Source organism: Lynx rufus, unplaced genomic scaffold (assembly GCF_022079265.1).
Source record: "Lynx rufus isolate CCGP_SWC_20201006 ecotype Redwood Valley unplaced genomic scaffold, mLynRuf1.p SCAF_11, whole genome shotgun sequence".
In the NCBI taxonomy this organism is placed as follows: domain Eukaryota; kingdom Metazoa; phylum Chordata; class Mammalia; order Carnivora; family Felidae; genus Lynx; species Lynx rufus.
Window position 1 is genome coordinate 57,269,217 of NW_025814825.1, and position 25,203 is coordinate 57,294,419.

The following is a 25,203-nucleotide window of genomic DNA, read 5'->3' on the forward strand; positions in this document are numbered from 1 at the left end:
GGGAGGGGCGGCCGGCAGAGGCCCCGCCCACGCCCCGCCCCGCCCCGATTATAGCCGATGACTCAGGGCGGAGCTCCGCATCCAACCCGCTCGCCGCCAACTTCTCTGGATGGGACCAGAAGTTTCTAGCCGGCCAGTTGCTACCTCCCTTTATCTCCTTCCCCGTTGGCAGCGAGGAGGCTATTTCCAGACACTTCCACCCCTCTCGGGCCACGTCACCCCCTCCTTTAATTCATAAAGGTGCCCGGCGCCGGCTTCCCGGACACGTCGGCGGCGCGCACCGCTCTCGAGCCGGCCGCAGTCAGCGAGCGACTCCGCGCCTGGAGGCCCGGCACCCCACGACCAGGCACCCCGCGACCCGACACCCCGGCGGCCGCCCCTTCGGGCCGACCCCAACCCAACATGAGCGCTGCCACCCACTCGCCCATGGTGCAGATGGCGTCCGGCAGCGGCGCCGGCGACCGCGACCCCCTGCCCCCCGGCTGGGAAATCAAGATCGATCCACAGACCGGCTGGCCCTTCTTCGTGGACCACAACAGCCGCACCACGACGTGGAACGACCCGCGCGTGCCCCCCGAGGGCCCCAAGGTGAGCCGGCCTGCTCGGCGCCCCAGCCGGCGCCCCCCCTCGACGGCGAGCGGCGGGGACCGCTGCACCCGGCCGGGTTGCGGGGTCCCGGAGCGCACCTGCCGGTGGACGCCCGCGCCCGGGCTCGGCCTGCTGTGCCCCGACGAGCCCCCGCTCCGGCCCGCCCTTGGCTGGCGTCGGGGCGAGAGGGAGGCCCCGGAGGGGAGGAAATGTTTCCCCCCTCCGCTGCGTCTGGTTCCCGGGAAGTGCGACCCGCGCAGTGGCGCCAGGTGCCGTCCACCGGCCGGATCCGAGGGACCGAGGACCGGGTGGCTGGAGCGGGCCCGGGCTCCGGAGGGGCGGCCGGCCTGGTCACCTCTGGAGGCCCGGGCCAGGCCCCGCCGCCGCCTCTGCCGCCGCCCGCCGGGGCGGAGGTCCCGGTTTCCCTGCGGTCCGCGCTGCGGCGGACGCCGGCGAGGGGGCCCACTCGCCAGCTTGGGGGTGGTCTCGCAGGTGTTTTGTCTCCTAAAATTCCTCAGCTTGCTCGAGGGGCATCTTAACTGGCTCAGGCACAGAGTGACTCAGGGAACTGATGTAAATATACTCCCCCGTTTTTATATCTGAAATTAAAATTGTTTTCTTCTTTGAAACGATTTTCAATAACATATTTTAGTATGATTTGTTGAAAAACAAGGCGTTCTTCTGCCAGGCAATTTCTGAACTAAAGATGTGAGACTGTCCCATGGTTGACCATTGCCTTAGGACATTGCCTCACGCTGACGTGAAAGAGAATGGTTTTTGTTTTTGTTTTTTTTAAATGGCATACATTCCCTTCCTTGTTATGGTATTAAAATACTTAGGATTTGTTTCCAGTAGATACACAACAAATACAGAAATACTTTCGTGAATGCAGCATACCTTATTTACATATATGCAGAAATATAAACTCTTTAGTCCTTAGGAGCATGAAAATTTGGAAATAGAAAGTTGGGATCAATCTGTTAACTTAAAAAAATACAACTAAGTGTGTTACTCTTCCAATTTTCCGCAGATTTGTGCTTTTTCAAAATAAAAGCCTTGGCAAAAAGAAATACACTTAAAGAAAGGGTAATGATATACTGTCTGGGCAAAATTTTAAAAAGCCATAAAGAGCTGGTCAGTTGTTTTGAAGATTTAAAAATTCACAAAATTTAAAATGCTTTATAATTATTTTAGAAGAAATATTTGTATCATCCACTTTCATTTCTAAATGACAAACATTGATAAAAATCTGGTGCCCAACAGTGAGACGTAGGGACATTCAGCAACTTCCGTTTATAAGAGTTGAATTGTATATTTATATCTGGAAAATTAGTACAAGAGTATGTAATTAGCTGGGATGGGTATAATCATATATACTTTTTTGTATGCCTGCTCAGCCCATTATTGGGTGAAACTAAAGCACATTTCAAACCAGCCCTGTCACTGCAGTCTACATGGGTGTCGATCTTTGGTGTGGTGTAAAACTATCAGTTTGAGGCCTCCTTCCTATAGAGACGGGGACTGTCAGAATCTGCCATACCCTTTGTTGTAAGTGAAGGTCAAGTTTGAACATAGCCACTGTTAAGTGCAGTGTAAACCCAGAATGCCAACACTTTGTTTTTAGCATGAGACTCACCCAGCAAGTTGAGATCTTTGTGTACCCATCCGGTGAGTTGGTTAGGCTGTGGTTTCATAAACTCTTTTTAAAGGGGAAAAAACAGGTTAAGTAACTTACTTTCTTTCTTTTTTTTAAAGATTTTATTTTTAAGTAATCTATACCCAACATAGGGTTCAGCACACAACCTTGAGATCAAGAGTCACATGCTCTACCGACTGAACCTGCTAGGCACCCCGGAATTACTAGAATTCTTTTTTTTTTCTTAAGTTTACTTATTTATAAATAAATAAGAGAGACAGAGACAGAGTCTCTGAGACTCTCAGAGAGAGAGGAAGACAGAGAATCCCAGGCGAACCCATGAAACCACGAGATCATGACCTGAGCCGAAACCAAGAGTCAGACGCTTAACCGACTGAGCCACCCAGGCGCCCCTATCATTCTTAACAAATAGAAAATATGGCTACTAAATCAGAAGTCTGACCCTGGAAAAGGGGATTTGAAAATTAAGTCAGAATTTTAAAGTCGAAAGACCTTATGAAGATCTCTTAGCTCAATCTCTTTGTTTTACTGACAAAGAAACCCAGACAATTAAAGTGTGTCTCCAAAGGTCACTTAGTACCAATAGCAAAGAGAACTACACCAGAAAGTCCTGATAAGAGGCAGGGTATCTGTTCAGAAGAAGGTAGAAGTGTCTTGAATTTTTATGAAACTGTGAAGCATGCAGGCTGGACTACTTCATTGTCTTTGTGTCCTCTAGGCCACCACGTACGTACTGGGTGGCTGACCTCTGTGCTGTGATTACTTGGATGGTGATGACTGGATATGATAACTCAAGAAATGAGCTCTCTTTACCAAATTAACTACTCGAGATTTGTCCACATGGCACAAAACTTGAGAAAACTGACATTCAGTTTCTTAGCTCCTTGACCTTCATTGTTCTCATACCTGTGCTTTGATAATACACAGAACATCTGGGTGATTAATTCAGATTCTCTTACACGAATGACACTTTTTCTCCAGACTAAATACAACGGAAAATCTTCAGTACTGTTTCATATTAGAAATTGGCTTCTTACTTCGTAGTAAAAAGGGTCCTGGTGTAAAACAAAGGGCGTTTTGGGGGGAGATGAGCTAAGAGGACCTTTCAAGCATCCTTATTTTCAGGAGGAGATGCCATCAGTCGATAAAGAAGAAGCCCTTTTTTGGGGACGGCAGCTTCTGGGTGTTTACGGTCTAACCTTGCTGGGAAAGGAGTGGCTTTCATGGAAAGGAAGTGACTACAACTCTGTTTCATTGAGTCTTGTACTCTGTCATTTTAGAGTTGATCCTCCCACATTGCTCTGAAGTAGTGAGAGTGACTGTTTGTCCCTAGTTTTACAGAGGAGGCAAGTGAGAGCAAGCGTCTTGCCCTTCATTGAAGAGGCAGGGCAGCTACAGGCTAAGACATTGGGCTTTACCTGACTCCACTCCATGCACCCGGACCTCCCCACCTGCAGTCTTCCTGGATGTCAATTTTCTGCACTCACGGGCTTGCCACTAATCTTCTGGCAAGTTCATTCTGGTCCAGGCCCCTTCCCTGGCAGAGAGGTTGGTGCTCACTCTGGAGTCTGAAGGTGCACAGCTGCCCCTCGCCTGCTCTCCCCTGATTAAACAGAGACCAGATGCTTTGGAGTACTGTGCTGTGCTGCTCTGTCAGAAACCTTCCTGGGACAAGGGGGGAGACCCTTCTCCCTCAGTGAGCAGAGCTTTCTAGCTCTGTAGACCTTAGAGGTCACCAGCACAGAATCCCGAGGCCGGCAGTCTCCTGGGAAGCCTTTTAAGAGCACAGATTACCAGCGGCCTCATCCCTCTATCTGTCGCCTGCCCCCGCCCCCCATGTTTAGTCCACATTGCCCAGAAATCTGTATGTCTGAAAGGTTTCCCTGATCCTTTTGATTTTGCCACACTGGCATTTGGGAGCCCCTGGTGGATGGTGATCCCATTTTGTAGGGGGAGGGGAGCTGTGATTTACTGTACCCTTTCCTGCATATGAGCCCTGGAATCCCTCAAGCTGTGCCTGTCTAACATCTAACCTGCATAGCCTTTGCCTGAGGCCCCATTTTCCTTCTTGGTGAAACTCCCTGGTGCCGACTTGCATGAGTATGAACATGGGGATGGCAGTGCCCTGAGTCAGATCCAGGGCAGTCCCAAGACCCTCCTGTACCCCAGAAAGATGTGAGCCAGAGCATTTCCTTCCTGTTTGGCCCTCCCAGCAGAAGCTCACCAGAATAATCTGACAGATTACATTCAGGCCCTGGAAGAGAGATGTAGAAACATCCTCTCAGAGGAAATTGGAAATGTTTGTAGTTGTGATTGAAGTGGAGAGACCCACTTATTCTGCTTCATGTTTAGCAGAGCCTCCTGAATTTTCTTACAGATGAGATCATTTTGCTCTTTGCAGATCGATTAGAAGCTCGTGGGCCTCTTAGCAGAATCAGAGCACAATCAGGAAATGAGTGGTCCTTCTCCCCTTTGTATTTTCCAGCAAGTTGCAGTGATGGAGGAGCAAATTCCTTTGCGACTGATGAGCAGGGATTTGTTGGTGGGGAGGATGAAGAACGTGGGCCACATGCCTTAATGCCCAGCTCATCCAGAACCTCCATTTTACCCTCCAGAGAACAGGCTGTGTTTGGCAAGAACTGAACATAATTCGTCCCCCGTTTTGCAGCGTAGCTTTGCCCTTTACGAGGGGAAAGCCGGTACACAGGAACTGTGGCGGCATTTGACATTAGCCAGGGCCGAGGAAGGCTTAGCTGTTTGATGCTGTTGGGGCCGGTTGTGAGTCAGAAAGCTCCATACCACCGGTGAGGCTTGATTAGCACTGTCCTCCTGTCCCCATTTCTGGAATGACACACAGTTGCCTTATATAAGGCACTCTACATATCTATTACTTCCTATTGGCATTTATAAATGGTCTGATGCTTATCATCAAAGGTAGGAAACCGTGCATAACCCAAACCTACTCTTCCTCCTTTGCATTTTTGCTGTTGTAATGCTGCTCTTAAATATTTAAGACACCTTACGTAGGAAAACTGGGAGCAAAAGACAAAGGCCTTGCTTATTAGGAACCTCTGAGGACCCATTAATGCTGATGAACGCTGAAGAAACCTCTAGCAACCTGATTATGGAATTCTTGAGCCCCTCCCTGCTCCCCATTTCTGGCTCATCAAGTCTTCACTGGGTCTCCTCTTGTGCCTCTGATCTCAGACTCACGGCTTGACTTTTGAAGCTAAGCACTAAATCCCATCCTTTGCAAATGTGGACATTGATTCCCACTGCTTGCTTGGCATTGTGTGACTGCGTGAGATATGTGATGTTACTAAGTCATCACTTATTTCTGTGTAGATTTCTTTGGGGGCCTTAGAAGCCAGGCAGCTTGTGACAGCTTCATTAGGGAGAATTTCTTTAGGATAGAATGAATCTAATATTTTTTTGTCTGCCAACATGTTTGTGTAAGTATGTGTATATGCACACACGCGTTTATATTAACATGTCAAACACTGGTTAGGGGCATTACAAACCTTATTTCTTTAAATCCTCAAAACAGGTCTCTAAGATAGAAACTACTAGGTGCTTCTGAGGCCTGTCAGCTGTGATAAAGCGGAAAGACTGTTGTGGCCAGAGGTTTACCCTCACCTTGCCCCCTCTGAGCCTGGCTGCTTCTCAGAACTCCTTTATACTCAGAGCTCACCAGGCACAGCCCCCGTTGATTAGAAACCACTTGTGTCTTGAGTCTGGATCTGACTTAGGAGATGGGCCCAAGTTCTTCATTCATTCGTTCCGTCCGAAATTGACAGAGTGCCTGTTCTCTGAAAGTCACAGTGTTCAATGCCATATGGAGGACAGTTCTGTCTCCTTCCGTAGCTTTCTCTGTGCAGAGTTTCTTACGTGTAGATGTCTCCAGTTGGAAGCAGGCCCTCCCTGCCCTGGACTCCACGTCACTTTGATTCAAATCTTTCTTCCAAAAGGCGGCACTTTTCTGCTTTGCCTTAGGGTCATGTCCCTGTGGGCCGAGAGTTCCAGGGCCAGGCTGTGTCTGTCATCTTTCTGTTTCTCAGTGCCTGGCAGGATCTACAGTCTCAGTAAATGATTCTGTGCGGGGAAGGGTAAAACACGGGCTGGGTTCCGGAGTGGACAGGCTGGTAAAAGAAAAGCCACCCTTACTGAAGTACAGTCTTGAGCCCAGAGTGAATGTAAGCTGCCGAAAGCTCTATCTGTTCGTTCCAAAGTACTGCAGTGTTGTCCTGGGCTCCCAAATGTCCCCCAGGAGCCAGTTCCTTTTTACTGTATTTCTAAATGGGCTTTTCTCCACAAAGGACTAAAGTATTGATTCCCTGACTTCATCCTTATGAGTCTGGAGAAGCTCTTTTTTGTCCCTACCAGCAACACAGCATCTTGGAACAGACCTGCTGGAGAGGCTGGGAGCTCACAGCAGCCAGACACTGCTGATGCCCAGCTGCACAGAGAGCAGCCTCAGCACTGTCAAAGGAATCTCTCTCTCTCTCTTTTTTTTTCTCCTTGTGGCTGGCAATAAGACCAGATACTGCACAGTGAAGCTTCTTATTCACTGTCAATTCAGAAAAGCCCAGAATTTCAGATTGCTCACTGCCTACGTCAAGAGCCTGTAAACAGTGTGGCTGCCCAAGAACTCCTAGCACAGAGCTGTGTCCCCAGTGACTAAGGTGAGACTTGCCACTGAAAATTCCCTCGCATCCTGTTGGAGAACAACCATTTCCTATCTTGAAATAACTTCCTCAGTGTTCCTTAGGGTAGAATTGTAGACTTTTGGTTATTTAATTTAATTTAATTTTTTATTTTATTGTTAAATATTTATTTTTGAGAGAGAGACAGCGTGCGAGCAGGGAAGGGGCAGAGAGAGAGAGGGAGACACAGAATTTGAAGCAGGCTCCAGGCTCTGAGCCATCAGCACAGAGCCTGACTCGGGGCTTGTACTCACAAATCTCAAGACCATGATATCTGAGCTGAAGTTACACACTTAACCAACTGAGCCGCCCAGGTGCTCCGATTTTTTGTCAGTTATCTTAAAGATTCTTCTTGGACACTGAATGGATGAATAAATAATTTAAAAAATCCAGGAGTGTCTGGGTGTCTCAGTCAGTTGAGCGTCTGACTTTGGCTCAGGTCACGATCTCACGGTTGGTGGGTTTGAGCCCCATGTCGGGCTCTGCGCTGACAGTGTGCAGTCTGCTTCGGATTCTCTGTCTCCTTACTCAGCCCCTCCCGCACACATTCTCGCTCTCTCTTTCTCTCTCAAAATAATGAACATTTTAAAAAAACCTTTTTTTTTTTTTTTTTAATCCAAACATCGGGAGGCTAGGGAAGAATATGTGTGTGCAGAAGACAAGGCAGCTGCATCACTTTTTGACACTTCCAAATTAGTCCCACGGACCCTGAGTGTCAGAGTGGGACCAGCTCTCCTGCCCAGATGGAGCTGGGTTTTCTCCCTCCTGAGGCCCCATGCTGGATGCACAGGGCCGTGGTGACTCAGAACTGAGCAGAGTGCCCTCCCTCTCGCCTGCCGTGCCTCGGCCAGGCAGTGACTCAGCACCAAGCACTGGCTCCCTGGCCCAGAGCACACTTGAACTGAATGTTCCAGGTCTTGAGCCCCAGCCCGGCTCGACTGGGCAAAACGAAATGCTTTCTCCCCTGCTGCGTTTTACCCTGGGAAGATGAAGGGTTTGAAGACAGCCACAGTTATTATCAGAGTGCACGGTGTGGCAGGAATAGTGAAAGGGTTAATACATCTCTGGTCTTGATGTCAGACACACCTGGGTTGTAGTGATCTCAGACAGATCACTCACTCTCTCCGAGCCTCAGTCTGCCCTTCCGTAAAATGGGAACACAGCATTCCCTGTCCAGCAGGATTGTGACGATTAGGGGGATAGTGCATGGAGAGTGATGAGTCAGGGCCTGACTGGACATGTGTGTATAACCCGTGGAAATAGTCACAGCCCCCACCAAGAAGTGGGAGAGGACTCACCACATGGCAGACAGATGTGGCCAGACATGGGTCTGTTGGCTCCCAGGTGGGGCTCCAGTCTTGTTTCTCAGAAGCAAAGCCCTCTTATCCCCCTTGTACCACCTCAGCCAACTCTTTTGACCAGTGTCTGGACGCCCCCAGTACCCTCCCCAGGGTTCCCATGCCCCTCATAACTCAGATACACGTCAGGGGAGTCAAATGAAGGCCACAGGGCCTTCTGGGGCCTCACCCAAACCTACAAACCACAGCCCCAACCAGCTTCACCCCTGATTCATCCCTGATTCCTCAGCCGAGACAGGCCAGGAGGAATTGTGTTTCCTGCACTCTGCTGCATGGGGTGGCGTCTTAACTCTGAATCTCGACTCCTTAAGGGGAGTGTCTCCCTCTGCATCTCTGCACAGGCCCCAAGACAGTTGCCAGGCAGGAACTAGGTGCCCGGTCAAGTGTTGTGGGGAAACTGAGCCATGTTAAAGAGGATCCGGCCATTTCCATTTGCACAGCTGTTCTGGACCCAGCTCTACGAGGTGGAAATGGCACTGCAGGTGGAAGGAGAGAGGGCAGTTTTCTAATTGCCACCACCCTCTTGGGGGGGAGTGTGACTGTTGGAGGAATGCTTTGAGCAGCTGTTCAGGGCGGGGAGGAGAGTCCCCAGGAATTCCCCTCAAGGAATCATTGAACCAGCTACCTTTGGTTAAAGGGGCCCTTGCCCTAGCTGCTTTGGTGAATTGGAGGCTGGGGTAGGGGACTGTGTTTTGTACAACATGCAGGTCTAGTGAAGCCCTGCACCCCGATACCAACAAATACTTGCATAGTTGGTGTCTAGCAGACGGTAGAGCCAAGTGATTGATCCGTGTTCCACCACAGCATGAGACAAGTCCTTGAGAAACGCATGGAAATGGACCACGAGGGAGTCTCTTTATCTAATTCGGACAGTTTGCTTCCTGCTGTGGAAATTTCAGGTACTTTTCCATCTGTGATTCGTGATTGCAGATTGATTAGAGCAGGTGTTCCCTACCCCCTTTTTTTTGGAAGAGGAACTAGCTAGTGCTTTTCATTCCCTGAAGCTGTGAACTTCAGGAGCTGGGCATTCAGTGACTGGGGTTCCTGGCTTGGTAACTGCCCCTGTGACCTTGGGCCACATCTGCCACGTGGAATCCTTGAGGAGGGCTCCAGGGGGTGGGGGAAACGGGAAAGCTGGAGGCTGACGCCAAACTGGCCAGCTGTGGCCCATGATGCCTGGCCCCTGCCCTGGTGGGGGACACACTGAGACTGTCGGTGTGATACCAGCAGATGAATTCTGCTCCCGGCCAGGTCCTCCTGTCCCAGCCTGGCCTGGTTTTTCTTACTAGGTCTTGGGCGGAAGTGCAAGGAGCCCCAATCAGTGTAAGTCGGGTGTGGATTTGTCCTCAGGGCAGGCCCCCTCAGAGTCACTTGACTAGAGCTTTTTGGGGGTGGGGGGGGCACAGGGGGGTGGTGGTTAGGGCTCAGGCCCCTAGAGTGTTGGGCTGTGATTGCTTCCAGGTTGGAAAACATAGATACAGTTCCCAGCAGAGAAAATGGCACCCTTGCTAATTAGTGTTCTTAAGACGCTCAGATAAAGGAGCTTCTAACTCTTAGCAGGTTTATTCCTAACTGGTGAGACCACTGAGGTTTTAGGCTTTGTAAACTATGGGCCCAACCAACTGTTTCTCAGAAAAGCTGCATCTACCGATAACTATTTGTGGAATGAAGCAACGTGATTGTGTAGGGCTTGGAGCACTTAGCTTACAAAGACTTTCTTGTGCCTTATTTTACTTCTGTCTTGCAAAAATCCCTGGGAGATGTGGGGACTTTTACTGCCTGAGAAACTGAGTCTTGGTAGCAAGGAATCCTGTCTGAGGGCACATAGCTGGTGAGCAGCAGGGTGGGATTGGAGTTCAGGGTGGCAGCTTGGAGCCCAGGGCTCATGCCAGTTCACTCCTGCTTGTTTGGACACAGCTACAAAGAGAGGAGGTGTTAAGTTTCATCCCTATAGAAAGTTTTCCCCAGTGGGGACACATAGGGACACCCAGCTCAGCGATCCCAGGAGAAAATAATATGTGCTTTGATAACAGGCAATCAGATAAAGCCTGCAGTCACCTGTGGCTGAGTTGCATCTAGAATTTGTGGTCAGCACAGACTCTTGTCTTACCAGGAGTGTTGTATGGGGATTTCTATGGAGGTGGATTTTGCTTACTGTTCACAGTTTACCCGCTATCCATTATGTGCCCCAAACGGGGTTTAGGCGGAGGGAGAGACCCTTTATCACAATCCAGTGGGAACTGGAGGAATTTTGAGTTGGTTGTGGGATATATTAAATTGGCAGTGATAATTTCTATGACCTGAAATACCAAACAGAAAGTTTTGGAAGAATGTTGAAGCTCAGCTATGTGCTCTAGAAGGAGGTTTTTTCTTCTGCTCCGTTTCCTGGCTGCTAGAAGTGAGCCAAGCTACTCAGTTTTGATCCAGGTCCTGCATATATGGGGAGGTCAGGATTCCTGTTTTCCTCCATCTTTTTTTATCTTTGTTTTAGAAGTTTTGAAGTATCATTAGTAAAATTCAAACCCTGACCGTTGTGAAGGCTCTTCTGGCCTAAAAACCCAGTTAATGGATCTGTGTCCTACTTAAGACTCCAGGCCTGTCTAGGCGGAAGTGCTGTGGGGCAGCCCTAAGAGTTACCTTTGTTACTCTTCCCCTTCATTCAGACGTGCTGATGGGAGCTGTAACTTGTAGGTACCAATAACACTTTGAAGAGGGCTGTGCCGTGGAGTTGAGTTTAGGGGTTTTCAGGGATCAGAGGCCACTCAGTGTACAGGGAACTGACTGTGGATGGGTCAAGGCAAACCCTGCTCCCCTGCTGTCCCCAAAGCAGCTGAGGCCATGAAAGTGCAATGCCCCAGCACAGTGGTTGGCATATGCCTTGTAGGTACGCAAGAATGTTGTTCTTGCCCTGCTTTTAAGGCACAAGACGTCCTTCTTGGGGGTTAGGGAGTCAGCAGCCTCCTCTTCATTTAGGACATGAAACATTAGGGCACTTTGAATCCCAGTGACTTCTGTTATGATTTATGTTTATTCATTTCTTGAGAGAGAGAGAGAGAGTCCGAGCAGGGGAGGGACAGAGAGAGAGGGAGACACAGAATCCGAAGCAGGCTCCAGGCTCTAAGCTGTCAGCACAGAGCCCGATGCAGGGCTCGAACCCACAGGTCATGTGAGATCATGACCTGAGCTGAAGTCAGATGCTTCACCGACTGAGCCACTCAGGTGCCCCTGTTATGATTTAAGTGAACACAGTTAAGAGTGGTCATTTTTAGATTTCTGTGACACCAACTTCTCTTTGTTTTTGAGCTTTATGTAGACGTTTAGAGGTAGAGGGGACCTTGCAGTAAGAGCCATGGAGAATGTCAGGGCTGAAAGGAACTTCACTTAGATCGGTGTTTCTCAATGCAGTCCTGGTTAGCTTCACCACACACCTACTGAATCAGACTTCTTGGAGTTGGGCTTGGGGTCTGCATTTTTGTGCATCTTCTGGGTGCTCCTGATGCCCCCTAGAGTCTGAGAACCACTGCTTTACAGAGCATCTGGGTCTCCCCTTCAATTTTAATAGCTGAGAAAACTAAGGTCCAGAGAGGGGATGTGGGCTGCTTGCATAACAAACATATTTAGGGGCAGATCCAGGATTGGAACCAAGTGCAGTCTCTTTCCACATCTCTTAGCTGCCCCCTTAGCGTACATTGTTATTAAAAACCAGCAAAGTTTAGACGTGCTCTTAAGCAAACAAGACTTGCGGAAGTCCAAGGGCTCACCCAAGCTCAGAATCTGATCCCAGGCTTCTCTGATAATAATATCTTGTACTTAATAGGGCAAATTTTGACTCATCTGGGGTAATTTTTCCTGCTTTTTATCCTGGCCATCTCCTGGAGTTGTTTAGTGCCCTGAGATATGCCTCAAGATTTTCCTGCAGTGCAAAGCAAGGGAGAAAAATTAACCAATTCATTTTATAAATGAATGCAGTGCGGTTCCTAATTGGATCTTGTATATAGGGATTCCTGATGTCTTTACCCAAGATATAGATGGTGAGCAGAGCTACACTGGTCCTTACTCCTTAAGAAGCTACACACACAGGACCTTTGAGGGCAGGACGTCTAGTGGCCTGCCTGGTCACATGATCACAGCTCGCCCCTCCCTCCCCGGAAGACTAACCCCAAGGCAGGGGCGATCCCTGGTCCCCACTGAGGTCAGAAGGGGGGCAAGTAGCAAGTGCTATGTCGAGGATGCTGGCATAACCAATAGACTTTTTCTGGACGTGCTTGAACTGTGAAAAGACTTCTTAGGAGACTAAGGAGGCATGTTCTAATATTCTACGAGAATCATAACTGTTATACATTTGTTTCTTTTACTTTTGTCATTTTAAATTTTTATATTTTGAGGCGCCTGAGTGGCTCATCAGGTTAAGCATCCAACTTCAGCTCAGGTCATGATCTCACGGTTTGTGGGTTCAAACCCTGCATCGGGTTCCGCGCTGACAGTGCAGAGCTTGCTTGGGATTCTCTCTTTTCCTCTGTCTCTCTGCCTCATGCTTTCTTTGTCTCTCAAAATAAGTAAACTTGAAAAATTTTTTAAGTTTTATCTTTTTTTTTTTTACACTCGGTGAAAAACACCATAGAAGTACAGGAAGGGCAATTTAATTCTTTTATGTGGTGCTTTTTTAGTTAGTAAAAACTGAAGCATCTGCTACTGACAAGACTCTAATGATAGAGTAGACATGTGAGAAGATGGGTTGGGCTCAGTATTCCTGGTGTGGACCTTACTCTAGGCGGGAGCCTCATTTCTGGTTTAAATTATGCATTCATGTAGAAGCGTTTAGTTTTCTATTCTGTAAAGCTGGTATGGTTTTTCTGCTTACCTAAACCTAGTGTTTTCCTAAACAATACCCCAATCAAAGTGGAAGGGGAACGTTCCTTTATTTATTTATTTTTAGAATGTTTGTTTATTTTTGAGAGGGAGAATGAGCAGAGGAGGGGCAGAGAGAGAGGAAGAGAGGACCCAAAGTAGGCTCTGCACTGACAGCAGAGAGCCCGATGTGGGGCTTGATCCCACGAACCGTGAGATCACGGATCATAACCTGAGCCGGAATCAAGAGTTGGAGCCTTAACCAGCTGAGCCACCCGGGTGCCATGGGGAAGCAGTCTTTTAGATGTGAGGCTCATGAAGAGACCTGTGGTTTGTTACTGAATGGCATAGATGGGCCAACTCAGACAGAACCCAGAGTGCAGAACCTCAGGGTCCCCAGGCCACCCTTCCTGTCGCAGCCTCCCTGCTCAAGCCAGCAGGCACCGACACCTGCCAGGCAGCCCCAGGCTCAGAACAGGAGTCTTGGTAGCGGCCCCTTTCCCCTCGCTCCTACTGTCTTGCCAGCCTTTCCCCGCACTCTCCTGCTCGCCCTTCTGGGTCACCCTTCATTTCCATGCCCTCAGCTCTGCTTTGCCCACACTTCCTTGCTCTCGTCCCTGACTCTTCCCCTCATTTCCTGCGGCGTCCTGGTTTTTCCTTCTGGCTCCTCCCGTCTTGCCGAGGCATCTCTCGTCAGCAGCTCTCGGGATGGTCAGGCCTCTGGGCCTCCAGCCTTACCTTCTTCAGCTCAGCACTCACCTTCATGCGCTGTCCCCTTCCCCTCTGCTGCTCGAACGCCGCATCCTGCCTACAGTGACCACAGCTTTCCTTTACCGACCAAACATGGCACTTCTTCCCAGACCCAGGTGGAAGGAATATTGGCTCCAGGAGGTAGTCTCTGCTGTCACCTCCTCTGGGCAGGCAGAAATACTCTTCCTCCCCTCCCTCCTTCCTTTGTCTTCCCTTTTCTCTTTTAGTTGTACAGAAGATATTCGGCGAGATGCATAAAATGCACAGCTCTTGGCAGGCGGCTGCAGTGCCGTCTGGATCCAGGGGCTTCCCCCAGGAGGCGCCAAGCCTCAGCCAGGCCTATCTTAGGTTTCCAGGCCCTGGAAGGGGCTGAGTTGGAGGCACAGCTAACAGCCGGCTCTGTGGGGGCGGTGGGGTTGGCGGCCCTCACCTGTTGAAGCCGGATAGTGCGGGTGGAGTGTGACAGGGGATGGGCAGTAGGGCAGGGGGAGGTTCAGGGAAGTGTGTATTTCGATAGATCTGTACATAGGCATATACCTGTTTACCAGCATGCAGAAAAAGAACATTTCCATCCTCATGGAAAGGTTCAAGACCCTCCCAGTTACTCCCGTTTCCTACGGGGCAGTCACTACTCTGAATCTTCTATCAGTTAACTTTGCTCTTCAGTTTTGATTCCTTTGACACTTTGGGGTCTGTGCAGCATGACCGTGTGCCTGTTTGGGGAGGGAACTTGCATGTGTTGCTGCCTCCTGGGCATCCCCCTTGGATGTGCCCTCCCAAAACCTCACAGCAGTCCTGCCAGGTAGATGGGTGTCGCTAGCCCCGTTTTCTAGGTACGGGCATCAAAGCTCACAGGCTAAGAGAATTCCCCCAGATCACAGAACTGTTACTAACAGAGGTCAGACCGAACTGGCATCCTAGCTAAGACAGCCCCATCCTAGCTAGAAAAGCCCATGCGTTTCCCCCACCCCCTTCCCAGAGCCTCCCAGGCTTTCCCTGTAGTTTTGCTTCCTGTTTGTTTTGTGCCGTAAACTGTCTCGAAAGCCCCTAGTCGGCAGGAATGGAGCCTTGCCAGTTTGGTGACCCCCATAGTACCCAGCGCCCGGGTAGCGAGAGGGTCACTGGGAGATGGTCGGTGGATGAGGGCTTCCTAACTGCCCTGCTCGAGGATTGTGCAGGCAGCTGAGGCTTGTGTGCATGGCTGGGAGGGAACAGTGAGGCCCCCAGGCAGCCAGCACAGAAAATGCCCAGGACTTGTCCAGGCCCCGGCTTCAGGCTGGAAGGAGGGGTGTCCCAGCGAGGGGATAAGATGCTTAGATGGCGCGTTATGAGTCAGCACTGAGTAGCACTGGGTTTCCACGGCGTCTCTTGGTGCCTTGTCTCAGGCAGGGATCGGGTTTTGAATGTGAGGCCTGGACCCACTCCCTGCTCTTGGGTGACCTGAGAGCTAAACAGGCTGAAGTAATGTCGCCACCCTGAGCACGTGGGTATTCTAATCTGAGAGCGCCTGTCTGCTGGCGTCCCCAAGGACACAGCGACACCCTTGTCTCTTCTGTGTGCAGGAGGCCCTCCCCGGGGCAGGGGCTCAGCAGGAAGGAAGCAGTTGATGGGCCTGAAAGAGCGAAGTTTCAGGGTCCACCACCACTGACTCTTGTGCAGGAACACAAACACAAGGCAAAAATCACAGTGGTCTATCACTCAGAATGCAAATCAGCCCTCAGCTTTCCTTCCTTGTGACTGGTTTTGCAGCAGTGAGAATTCTACCCTGCAAACTCCTGGACCCTCTGTCTTTGCCTCTGTTTGCAGCTCGGCCTTCTTAAGGAAGGGGAGCTCTCCTCCTTAATAGTCAACCTACCCAGATGTGCGTCAGGGGTGCAGTTCTGTAGCTGCCTTCTCTGTAAAGGCCCTTCTCGTGTTCCAGGAGATGGTCCAGACTGGAAATCCTGGGGGGTCCCTGACTCTGGTTGCCCAGCCTGTGTTTGGTGAGAAAGGACATTGCCCCGTGAGTGACTGACCGGCCTTGTTGTTTGAAACCAGATCTTCCTCTGTGGTACATCTGGAACTTGGCCTTCTCAAAGGGTCCCAAAATAGCCAGGCCGCTGAAGGGACAGCTTCATGCGAGAACATGAGAGGGACCCCGGCCACTCCTCGCCGGAGCAGAGCAGGCTTTGTTGGCCTCCTCAGACCAGCATAATTAATCGTCGGCTTTCATTATCCCCCTGTGCTGCCCCCGCACTCCTCATCATCTCCCTTTCTTGCAGCTTGTTCTGAAAACGTCCCCGAGTAGGCAGCCTCGTCCCACAGCCGCTTCTCTGCAGAGGTGTGCCGACTGTGTCCTGTGTTTGGGTCCAGCACAAGTCCGTGTTAGGAAACGCTAGGACCTTTGAGGAAGCGGAGAAGCCGGCTGTGGTGTAGTGAGTTGGACTTGAGTCATCCTCGCACCTTCTGATCTGGGTCTCTGATTTGGGGGACAGTCAGTGGTTCTCCTACGTAACTGCTGCCGCTTGTCACCCATAAGAGGAACCTGTCTGACCAGTTTGGGAAATTGGGACCTCTTGGTGCTCAACGGATACCTTGGCCCAACTGCTTTCTCTTGAGGCCCCTAATTCTTAAACTGCTGGCCATAAGCAGCCGTGTAGGGGACGGGATGTGTGATAGAAACGGGTGCCTGTGAGCTGTCTGTGCTCAGCCGTCTTGGCTGCTGCTGGGGGGCCCAGAATCACTCTGGGAGATGGGGACCCTTAGCACCACGCTTTTGCCACTTTGGGGTGCTTTCTTCCCAGTTCCTAACCAGTCTGTTTCTCCTTCTTTGTGTTTTAGGAAACACCGTCTTCTGCCAACGGCCCTTCCCAGGAGGGCTCCAAGCTGCTGCCCGCGAGGGAAGGCCACGCTGTGTACCCCCAGCTCCGACCAGGCTACATTGCCATTCCTGTCCACCACGAGGGTGTGGACAGCCGGCAGCCGCGCCCTTCCTTTGTCTGTTCCCAGCCCGGCACACAGCGATTCCGAACCGAGGCGGCCACAGAGGCTCCTCAGAGGTCCCAGTCACCTCTGCGGGGTGTGGTGGAAGCCACCCAGCCAGATAAACAGTGTGGACAGGCGGTGGCAGCAGCTGCGGCGACCCAGCCCCCAGGCTCCCACAGACCTGAGGTAAGGAGAGCGGGCTGTTGTGTTTTGGGGGCAGGCCCCGGACCCTGGGGCTAAAGTGCAGGGCATCCGGGCGTGGCCTGCAGCGGCAGAGGTCACCCAGCAAAGACAGCACTACGGCCACACGGTGTCCCCCCCGCATTTCACAGCTGTGTTGTTTCAAGTGGGCAGGGGTCACGGCTTATCTTTGGGGTTAAGGAATTGGGCTTGACAAGGGTAAACAGTTTGGTCCAAATGCATAAAGGTACAAGTGTGGCATTTCTGGGACCGGAAGCCTGGCCTTCTGGCTCCTAGTCCGGTGCTTCTTCCTCCTACTGGGCTTTCTGCGTCAGCACCACAGGGATAGCAATGTGTTCTTTCACTCAGTTCCCTACTTAGGGGTGAGTATTAACTGCGTGCAGCTCTGTTGATGGGAAAACGAGGTGCCATGCCTGCCCTCACCGTGTCCCATGGTTTCAAAGGAAACCGAAAATAAAGAGTCCGGAAGTCAGCTGCTTGATGATAGGGTTTTATTTTTAAGCCTGAGGCCAGTGCTTCAGTGCACTAAACTCTAAAGGGTTCTTAATCTAGTTCTTAGCCAGGGATTTGAGGGCCAGTGGACCCCAGTAAGATTCCTGAGCAGTAAGTAAGCCATTCTGGGTTTCCTGTCTGCAGATTATCCGGCTATATCCACTGGCCCTGTTTTTGAGCACAAATCCTCCGCTCCGTGTCTGTGCCCAGAGTTGGCATTGCCTCCCTCAGCCCTACTCTTTTCCCTTTTCAGAGTAGTACCTATGTATGTAATATTTTTGTTGTCAAAATCAAAGTGACGCATCAGAGAAATCTTACCAAATTTGAGCTGACAGGACCCTTTGGAGCCAGCTGAGGAAATACGCACCTGACTTTCTAGGTGGTCCAGGGGCTGGCCACGTGGGATGTGCTGCTTCCGGTGCTTAGCTCGTTCTCTGTAGATGAGCAGAGAAAGGGTTAAGGAAAGACATGGCCTGCAGTGACCACAGGTGCGGCAGCAGTCAGAACCAGCAGGTTGAGCACCACCGCGTGCAGCCCAGATGCCAAAGCATATCCACAGACGGTCTTACCGAATCTTCTAGTCACCTCGGGGAGGGAAGGGGCATCTGCTCCATACTGTAGATGGGGCTCAGAAGGCGATGGAGCTGGTAAGAATTGGAACACTCCAGACTCTAGAGCCCTGAGTCGTAACACCACAGTTTGGCGATGGAAGGTTTACAGGTGGAAGGTCCTGTTAAATGTGTTACCCTGAGGAGGCACGTGATGGAGACGAGGTTAGAGCACCTGGGTAGAGGGTCACTCATGGAGCCATGCCTCTACCCTTTGTGTCTCGTAGCGATCTCAGTCTCCAGCTGCTTCGGACTGCTCGTCCTCGTCCTCCTCGGCCAGCCTGCCCTCCTCCTCCAGCAGGAGCGGCCTGGGCAGCCACCAGCTCCCCCGGGGCTACATCCCCATCCCCGTGATACACGAGCAGAATGTCACCCGGCCGGCAGCCCAGCCTTCCTTCCACCAAGCCCAGAAGACCCACTACCCAGCTCAGCAGGGTGAATACCAGACCTACCAGCCCATGTACCACAGGGCCCCGGGGGATGACTGGGAGCCGCGGCCCATGCCGGCAGCGTCCTCGTTTCGGTCTCCCGTCCGGGGTGCATCCAGCCGGGAGGGCTCCCCGGCCAGAAGCGGCACACCGGTGCACTCCCCTTCGCCTCACCGTGTACACACCGTGGTCGACAGGCCTCAGGTATGGAGTTGGTGTCAGCAGACTGACTATGGCAGCCCCTCTCCAGGGGCTGAGGAGCTCTTTGCAGGGGCCCTGGTTCCTCCACTGGTTGTGACCAGTTCACACACGTGTTACTGGGGGAAAGGGAGATCCTGGAAATGGCTGATCACCAGCAGAAGTGCAGGACAAGTGCTGGGAATTCTCAGTACTGTCTGTAGCTTTTGCTCATTTTTCAGTGCGGCTGCCTTTGGGGCAGAACTTCAGCCACCGTGAAACGGCTGGACAGCAAGTAGAGTGTCACCCACACACGCTGTCTCAGTGTTTCAGTGCCCTCCACGCTTTGTTAAGGCGCTTCATAACCCTTCTGCATCCTAGCCGCAGCCTCGTCTCCAGTGCTCCAGACGGCTTGTCTCCTCCTCACGGGTACCCCTTCTCCACCCTTTCCATTCTTGTCGCCTCTGTGCCTTTGCTCATGCTGAACCAGCCCCCTGCGATGCCATCACGATCCAGGTTTTCCCCATCCTGCAGGGGACAAGCCAGTGTTGCCTCTTCCATGAAGCCTACTCCTCTTTCTCATGGCACCTCATCACAGTCCCTTACAGCTCGGCCCGTGAGCACTCTGTGCACTTCGGAAGTGCTCATCTTACCTGTTTAGCTCAGCTCGGAGCTTGATGACAAGGACACGTCTTCCACCTCTCTCCCTGATGGCAAAGGACCGAGTTGCCTGACTGATGATGAGCCGGCTGGCTGGCTGGGAAACATTCCAGTCTGGTGAAGTTGCAGGCACAGACCAGCTAATTCTTCAGGGGCAACTCGTGGGCACGTCCTGGAGGAGGGGGTCGCTGGTGTCAGTAAGCTTGGAGCTTAGCAGAGCCTTGAGCAGCCCTGGGACCCCACCTTGAGCAGCCGAGTTCGTTTTCTGCCACAGTTTTTAGAGGGAAAGCCCCTTGTAGACAAATGCGGGGTGTCTTACTATAAATGGTGACAGCACCGTCGTGTGGTTCTTTTTTTAGCTTCTTTGTATAGGAAAGAATTTCAGCCTTACAGAGGAGTTACAAGAATCATACAAAGAAACCCAGTCTACCCTTCATCCATATTCACTGTTAACATCTTGCTGTATTTGCTTTGCCATTTCTTCTCTCTGTATGTATCGTCCACGTGGTTTCTTTGTTGGAGATTTAATTGTAGATATCATGCTCTTTTACCCATGAATAATTCAGCAAATATTGCCCTAAGAAAGACCTTTTCATTCATAACCACAGTACAGTTACCAGAATCGGGACACTTAACCTCCTTACGTTGTTACCTGATACACAGTCCACTTTCAAATCTCCTTGAGAGCAGTTTCTCCTTCTCCAGGATCTAATCTAGGATCACGAGCGCTGCATTTAGGTATCATTTCTCTTCAGTCTGCTTCAATCTGGAACAGTTCTTCGGACTTCCTTTGCTTTCATGACCTTGACATTTTCAAAGAGGACACGCCATAGAGCAGTCCCTCTTAGGAGTTTCTAAAGTCATTTTTCTCAGGGCGCCTGGGTGGCTCAGTCAGGTAAGTGTCTGACTCTTGATCTCAGCTCAGGTCATGATCTCACAGTTCGTGAATTTGAGCCCTGTGTCGGGCTCTGCGCTGACAGTGTGGAGCCTGCTTGGGATTCTGTTTCTTCTTCTCTTTACCCCTCCCCTGCTCTCTCGTTCTCTCAAATAAATTTGAAAAAATAATAAGAGTCGTTTTTCATACCCAGCCCTTTTAAGCCCAAAGAGGGGTGTGTGGCTGGTTCCTGAATGGTAAGGGCCAGATTTGAGGTCATGTGCATTGACAAAAGAATCTGATGGAAAAGGATGTTGCTGGCATTCAGATGGCTAAGTAGCCACCAGGTCCTTCCTTGGGCTCAGGAATCCCAGGAAAGAAGTGCCCATCTGCAGTGCTAGAAAAGCTTCCCCTCATGTCTTTCCCATATATTTCCCATAGTCGGTGAAATAATATTTAATCCTGTTTCTGCTTCCCATAACCTTGTTTATGGTGCCCTCCTTTTTAGTGCTTGTTCAGATTTCTTTTTGAACATGTGCAAAGATTTGACCTAACTGAACATTATAGTGGAATTTAGTATTTTAGTATTAGTATCTCTTATTTCCCAGTTCATGGAATTAGGGTGTCAGGTTTTTTTTTTTTTAAGTTTATTTATTTTGAGAGAGAGAGCCAGTGGGGGATGGGGCAGAGAGAGAGGGAGAGAGAGAGAGAGAGAGGGAGAATCTCAAGCAGGCTCTGCACTGTCAGTGCAGAGTCTGACATGGGGTTCAAACCCACGAACCGTGAGATCATGACCTGAGCTGAAATCAAGAGTCAGACACTTAACCGACTGAGCCACCCAGACACCCTAGGGTATGTGAGATTTTTAAAGGGTTTTGGCAAAAAAACTAATTCAAAACAGTATACAACTCTGTGTGTATTGAAACATTATTTACGATAGCCAAGATATGGAAGCAGCCCAAGTGTCCATTATGAAGAAAATGTGGCATGCACGCGCACACACGCGCGCGCGCGCGCGCGCACACACACACACACACACACACACACACACACACACACACACTGGACTATTACTCAGCCGTGAAAAGGAATGGAATCTTGCCATTTGTAACAACATGGATGAACTTAGAGGGTATTATGCTAAGTGAAATAAGTCAAATGGAGAAAGGGAAATACCATACGATTTCACTACTGTGTGGAATCTAAAAAATAAAACAAAAGCACAAGCAAAAAGCCAAACGGGCTCTTAAATGCAGAGCACAGTCTGATGGTTGTCAGAGGGGAGGTGGATGGGGGGATGGGCAAAATAGGTGAAGGCCATTAAGAGGTATAAACTTCCAGTTATAAGATAAGCTACAGAGATGAAAAGTACAGCGTAGGGAATATTGTGGCGACATGTGGTGACAGCTGGGGAGTGCGCTTACTGTGGTGAGCACCTGTAATGTGTAGAAGTGTCGAATCACTGTGCGGTACACCAGAAACAGTGTAACACTGTGTGTCAGCGACATACGCGTAATAAAGAAGCGGGGTGAGGTATTCACCTAGATGCTAGGAAAGCTAAGATACTTGGTTGAAGCATAGCGCTTTTTAAAAAATACCACTTGTGGTCACATTAAAAAGTACGGGCGGCCAGGAGTCCGTGCAGAGATGCGCAGCTGAGTGTTGGCTCTGGGCATAAATGTGCGCGGCAAAATCCTCAGAGTTAACTATTTTAGGCACCTTGCTTATTCTCAAAAAATAGATCAGTCTGGGCAGAAACTGCTAGGCTGTCATAGCTTTAAAAAAAAAAAAAAAAAAGATTAGGGAAGCCTGGGTGGCTCAGTCGGTTGAGTGTCCGACTTAGGCTCAGGTCATGATCTCGCGGTCCGTGAGTTCAAGCCCCGCGTTGGGCTCTGTGCTGACAGCCCAGAGCCTGGAACCTTCTTCAGATTCTATGTCTTCCTCTCTCTCTGCTTCTCCCCTGCTCATGCTCTGTCTCTCTTTCAAAATAATAAATATACATTAAAAAAAAAAAAAGATTACAACTCTTCTGAAACGGGAGATGAGACTGTCACACCCTGAACAGAACTGTCCACACAGTGTAAGGAAGGGCACATGTGGCAATCATTCCTCCATGGCTGTGCCACCGAGATTCTGAGTCACCCAGGACTTTGCTTTGGGCTAAACTAGCTCAGCAGTCAGCGAGTTTTTTGATATTTTCATTTTGAATACATTGGTGTTCTTTTCGTTGCCCTAAGAATACCGTCTACAGAAAAATTCAGTGAATGGTGACAGACCCACACAGTCCAAGGTGATGGGTGATGAATGGAAACAAACGGTTTGGTCACGTTACAGGATCAATATGTTTTTATTTTGTGACAGTATTTGGTCGACTTTGAAAATCTCTTTTATACGTTAAAGCCATTCCCCAGTTTTCTTTATGGTCTGTACTCACTACAAACAACTGCCTGTGACTCTCAGCCAGTTATTAAAAATATCTCTGTGTCCTTGCCTCCTCTCAGCAGCCCATGACTCATCGAGAATCTTCACCTGTTCCCCAACCTGAAAACAAACCCGAAAGCAAGCCAGGCCCAGTTGGACCAGATCTCCTTCCTGGACACGTCCCGATTCAGGTGATCCGCAAGGAGACAGATTCCCAACCTGTTTCCCAGAAGCCCCCACCCGCCTCTGAGAGGGTGGAAGTAAAGGTTCCCGCTGCTCCGGTTCCCCATCCTCCCAGCCCCGCCCCTTCTGCTGTCCCCTCGTCCCCCAAGAATGTGGCTGCAGAAGAGAGGGCAGCCCCCAGCCCCGCCCCTGCAGAGGCTGCACCTCCCAAGTCAGGAGAAGCTGAGGCGCCCCCAAAACATCCAGGCGTGCTGAAAGTGGAAGCCATCCTGCAGAACGTGCAAGGGCTGGAGCAGGCCGTGGACAACTTTGAAGGCAAGAAGACGGACAAAAAGTACCTAATGATCGAAGAGTATTTGACCAAAGAGCTACTGGCCCTGGATTCAGTAGACCCTGAAGGACGAGCTGATGTCCGTCAGGCCAGGAGAGATGGTGTCAGGAAGGTTCAGACCATCCTGGAAAAACTTGAACAGAAAGCGATAGATGTCCCAGGTCAAGTCCAGGTTTATGAACTCCAGCCTAGCTCCCTTGAATCCGATCGGCCACTGCAGGAAATCATGGAGATGGGTGCCACGGCCACAGACAAGAGTAAGAAAAGTGCGGGAAACGGAGAAGATCCCAAAACTGAAACCCAGCAGCCGCCAGAAGCCAAAGAAGCAGCGACGGCAAACCCCGGCAGCACGACGGACACAGCTGGTAACGCGGCGGCACCGTAGTCTCCACTGGACACAGATCAGACCCAGGGACTGGGCGCTGGCGGTGTGCTTTAGGGAATTTTAAGTTGCATGCATTTCAGGGACTTTGAATCCGTTTGTTTTTACTTTTCATAGGCGCTTGGTACGCAGTAACTTGGGTGGAGGCCACACACACTAATTAAAGGGCTAAAAGGAAAATGATGCTCTTCTGTATTCTTACTCTGTACAAATGCAGCAGTTGCTCGTTTCAGAACTTTCACCCCATTGCTTGGTGGCGGGGCCCCATCTGTGCGCAGGCACCACGTGTGAGCCACGCTTGTACTCCGTCTTTGCGCAGCTCTGGACCGAGGGAGGCGTTTGGCTGGTGGATGGGCTGTTGATTTCCCATCACACAAACACGAAACCCGTTTTTCGGAATTGTTGCTCTTTTGTTGGGATGATCTTCATCTCCTAGCTAAAATACCTAACCTCAGATAGAATAAAATGTGCAAGGAGCCCAGGAATATCTGTATGCTGGATGACTTTAATGCAACATTTAAGAAAAGTAAAATAAAGTAATAATCAAACTCACAATGTTTTTTGGTGATTTCTGAAGTGCTGAGGAGTGTCAGCATCAAGATTGTGTCTCCCTGGCTTCAGTGACAGTCAGCGACAGACACATTTACTAGCCGGCTCTGGGATCCACAACATGGATCCTGGCCCACGTCGTGAGAATGAGGGTCCATCACTTTTGCATCCTTAGATGGCAGCTGTTTCCTGGGAAGACTCCGGGCTGTGCACCCAGGTGATGGGACTGGACCGGCCACACCTCTCAGGATTGGTCCAGCCCAGGGATCACTCGGGCAGCATCTCTGCTCACCCGGGCCACCCTCAGGCCTCAGGGAAGGGCTGGGCTGATTCAAAAGCGCAGGAGAAAATCAGTCCCTGGTGTTGCCAGAGGCGAACCAAAGTGTCCTGTGGAGTCCAGGTCACTGGGGGGGTGGGGAATGTGTTCTGAGCGCGCCTTGGGGTCATCTTTATCTGACACTTCTCTGAGTCATCTAACCAGCCTGGGTTTATCTTCCCAGATTGGGTTCCTAGAAGCCATTGGGGTTAAGATCAGATTTACTCAAGCCACTGGGTAGAAGATCCCTCTTTGTATGCCCGTGTGTTTTGAAAGCTTGGGAAGGACCACAGCCCCTGAATGGGCTAGATTTTGGTGTTTTAATTGCTTGCACATAAACCAAAAATGGAAGAGAAGGATAGTCCTGAGACCTTGGAACTCCCGTCGCATGCTGACTTAAGAGCCCCCGTGCCGAATTCCTCACGACTGTATTGAGTTTAATATTGGTGCCTGACGATACTGCACAAAAATACATGCTGGTGTCGTTGCCACTCTTAGCTTGCTGAGAAAGGCTGAAGTCATTCTGATGGGAACCCGCCAGCATCATTCCTGGGTGAACTAGTTTGGGGAGTACAAACTGCTGATGACACACCATTGATTCTAGAAACTTGAAAATGTGCAGATAGGAAAATGGGCCTCCTGGGCTGTTTTTAAAATGAACCAAAGATAAAGAATGGGACCATTTCTTTTTGGTGCTTGGGCGTCTGTTCTCA

General features: G+C 50.3%; 1 protein-coding gene across 2 annotated transcripts; it reads left to right on the top strand.

Annotated features, from left to right (window-relative positions):
* BAG3 (BAG cochaperone 3) lies at nucleotides 1-24,177 on the top strand. 2 transcript variants are annotated; one of them, XM_047073528.1, is made up of 4 exons: nucleotides 1-588; nucleotides 16,725-17,054; nucleotides 18,397-18,801; nucleotides 22,810-24,177. In XM_047073528.1, exons 1-4 carry the CDS (start codon nucleotides 403-405, stop codon nucleotides 23,626-23,628), a joined length of 1,740 nt encoding a protein of 579 aa, XP_046929484.1. In that variant the 5' UTR covers nucleotides 1-402; the 3' UTR covers nucleotides 23,629-24,177. The 2 variants fall into 2 exon arrangements, with proteins under 2 accessions (XP_046929484.1, XP_046929485.1); XM_047073529.1 differs by having other exon boundaries at nucleotides 22,813-24,177.
* The last annotated feature ends 1,026 nt before the right edge of the window (nucleotides 24,178-25,203 follow it).

Coding starts and splice junctions, on each gene's coding strand:
- BAG3 (XM_047073528.1), top strand. CDS start 403: ATGAGCGCTGCCACCCACTCGCCCATGGTGCAGATGGCGTCCGGCAGC. Junction 589..16,724: donor TGCCCCCCGAGGGCCCCAAG/GTGAGCCGGCCT, acceptor TTTGTGTTTTAG/GAAACACCGTCTTCTGCCAA. Junction 17,055..18,396: donor CAGGCTCCCACAGACCTGAG/GTAAGGAGAGCG, acceptor TGTGTCTCGTAG/CGATCTCAGTCTCCAGCTGC.